Source organism: Acyrthosiphon pisum, chromosome A1, assembly GCF_005508785.2.
Source record: "Acyrthosiphon pisum isolate AL4f chromosome A1, pea_aphid_22Mar2018_4r6ur, whole genome shotgun sequence".
Classification (NCBI taxonomy): Eukaryota; Metazoa; Arthropoda; class Insecta; order Hemiptera; family Aphididae; genus Acyrthosiphon; species Acyrthosiphon pisum.
In genome coordinates, this window is record NC_042494.1 from 41,768,364 (window position 1) to 41,770,003 (window position 1,640).

At 33.4% G+C, this 1,640-nt stretch overlaps 1 protein-coding gene across 1 annotated transcript; it reads left to right on the forward strand.

The window, feature by feature from the left end:
• The first annotated feature begins 230 nt into the window (after positions 1-230).
• On the forward strand, positions 231-1,040 carry LOC103308787 (ATP-dependent DNA helicase pif1-like). The gene has a single exon (XM_008182830.1). The coding sequence runs from the start codon at positions 231-233 to the stop codon at positions 1,038-1,040; it is 810 nt and encodes a 269-aa protein (XP_008181052.1).
• The last annotated feature ends 600 nt before the right edge of the window (positions 1,041-1,640 follow it).

Sequence of the window (1,640 nt, forward strand, 5' to 3'; positions counted from 1 at the left end):
GAAATTTTATTTTTATTTATTAATAGTTGCCATTGGTTACAGTCTACAGTAGAAATTAATATTTATTTATTGTTGGTTGCCATTGGTTATTCGAGCAGATCGTGTATAACTGGGACTTCAGGCAAACACTACCTGTTGTTCCTCGAGGAATTCGTGCTGATGAGGTAAGGGCCTGCCTTAAATCATCCTACCTATAGCCTAAGATCCAAGTAAAATCCTTACGAGTCAACATGAGAGTGTACCTTAAAGGCGATCCTGAGGCAGAGGATTTTTCCAATTTACTTCTTCAAATAGGAAATGGAGATTTACATGAAGATGATGATAAGAAAGTGAACATTCCAAACAATTTGTGTGTAGTCGTCAAGGATCTAAAAAGTTTGAGTGAGCAAATATATCTGAATTTAAATAATTTTCATTCAGAAAACCTGACTTGGCTTAACGAAAGAGCCATTCTTACACCAAAGAATGACACTGCAGCAAGCATCAACGATTCCTTATTGGACCAGCTTCCTACTGAAATGGTGAAATATCCATCTGTGGACTCTGTTGTGGAGTTAGAAGATGTAGTTAATTATCCTGTAGAGTTCCTTCAAACTTTAAATCCACCAGGAATTCCACCTCGCAATCTATGTTTGAAAATTGGAGCTCCAATAATGCTATTGCGTAACCTTATACTTCCAAAACTTTGTAATGGCACACGACTTCGGATTAAGACCTTACATAAAAATGTAATTGAAGCAACTATCTTTACAGGCTGCGGTATGAGAGAAACAGTTTTTCTACCAAGAATACCTTTAATTCCAGCTGACTACCACTTTCAATTCAAACGGCTACAATTTCCCGTAAAGGTATGTTTTACCATGACAATTAACAAAGCGCAAGGACAGTCTTTGAAAGTGGCAGGAGTGGATTTAAGGAATGACTGTTTCTCACATGGCCAATTATACGTAGCCTGTTCTCGTGTAAGCTCTCCTGATAGTCTGATAATACTGTCTCCTGAAGGAAGAACCAAAAATATTGTATACAAGGAGGTACTATAAAAAATGCGAAAACGACTTTGCATAAAAAAATAGTTAGCACACAACAATGTTATCCATAACATTTTAAAATAATATTGTAAATATGAAAATAATATACACACGGATGAAGCCGGATAATTATAAAAAAAAAAGCAAAAATAATTGACTATAAGCATAACAAATATATAGCACTCAACAATATTACCCATATAATTACACATGTGGCTACAAATTTAATATTATATAATTTACATTTAAAAAGACATTCTTCTTATCGACAACGCTTCCACAGCGTTTTACACCTAAAAGGAGTTTTTCCGGGCAACGCCGGGTAATTCAGCTAGTATATAATATGCTTCTCCAAATGTATTTTTAAGTGGGAACTGGGTCACTGGGATTACTGGGAATACCGAATAATATCTATACGAATAAAAAAAAATGTATTAATATTAGATATTAGCCAATTGACTATTACAGAATTGAGAATACAGACTGTGTGTGTAAATTGGCGTAGTTTATATTCATTTAAAATGTTCATTAATTCAAAAATTACAACTTTTTACGGTATAAGCATTAAAATAATTGTAATAGGTAGTTATTAATTAGTATTATTATTTTATT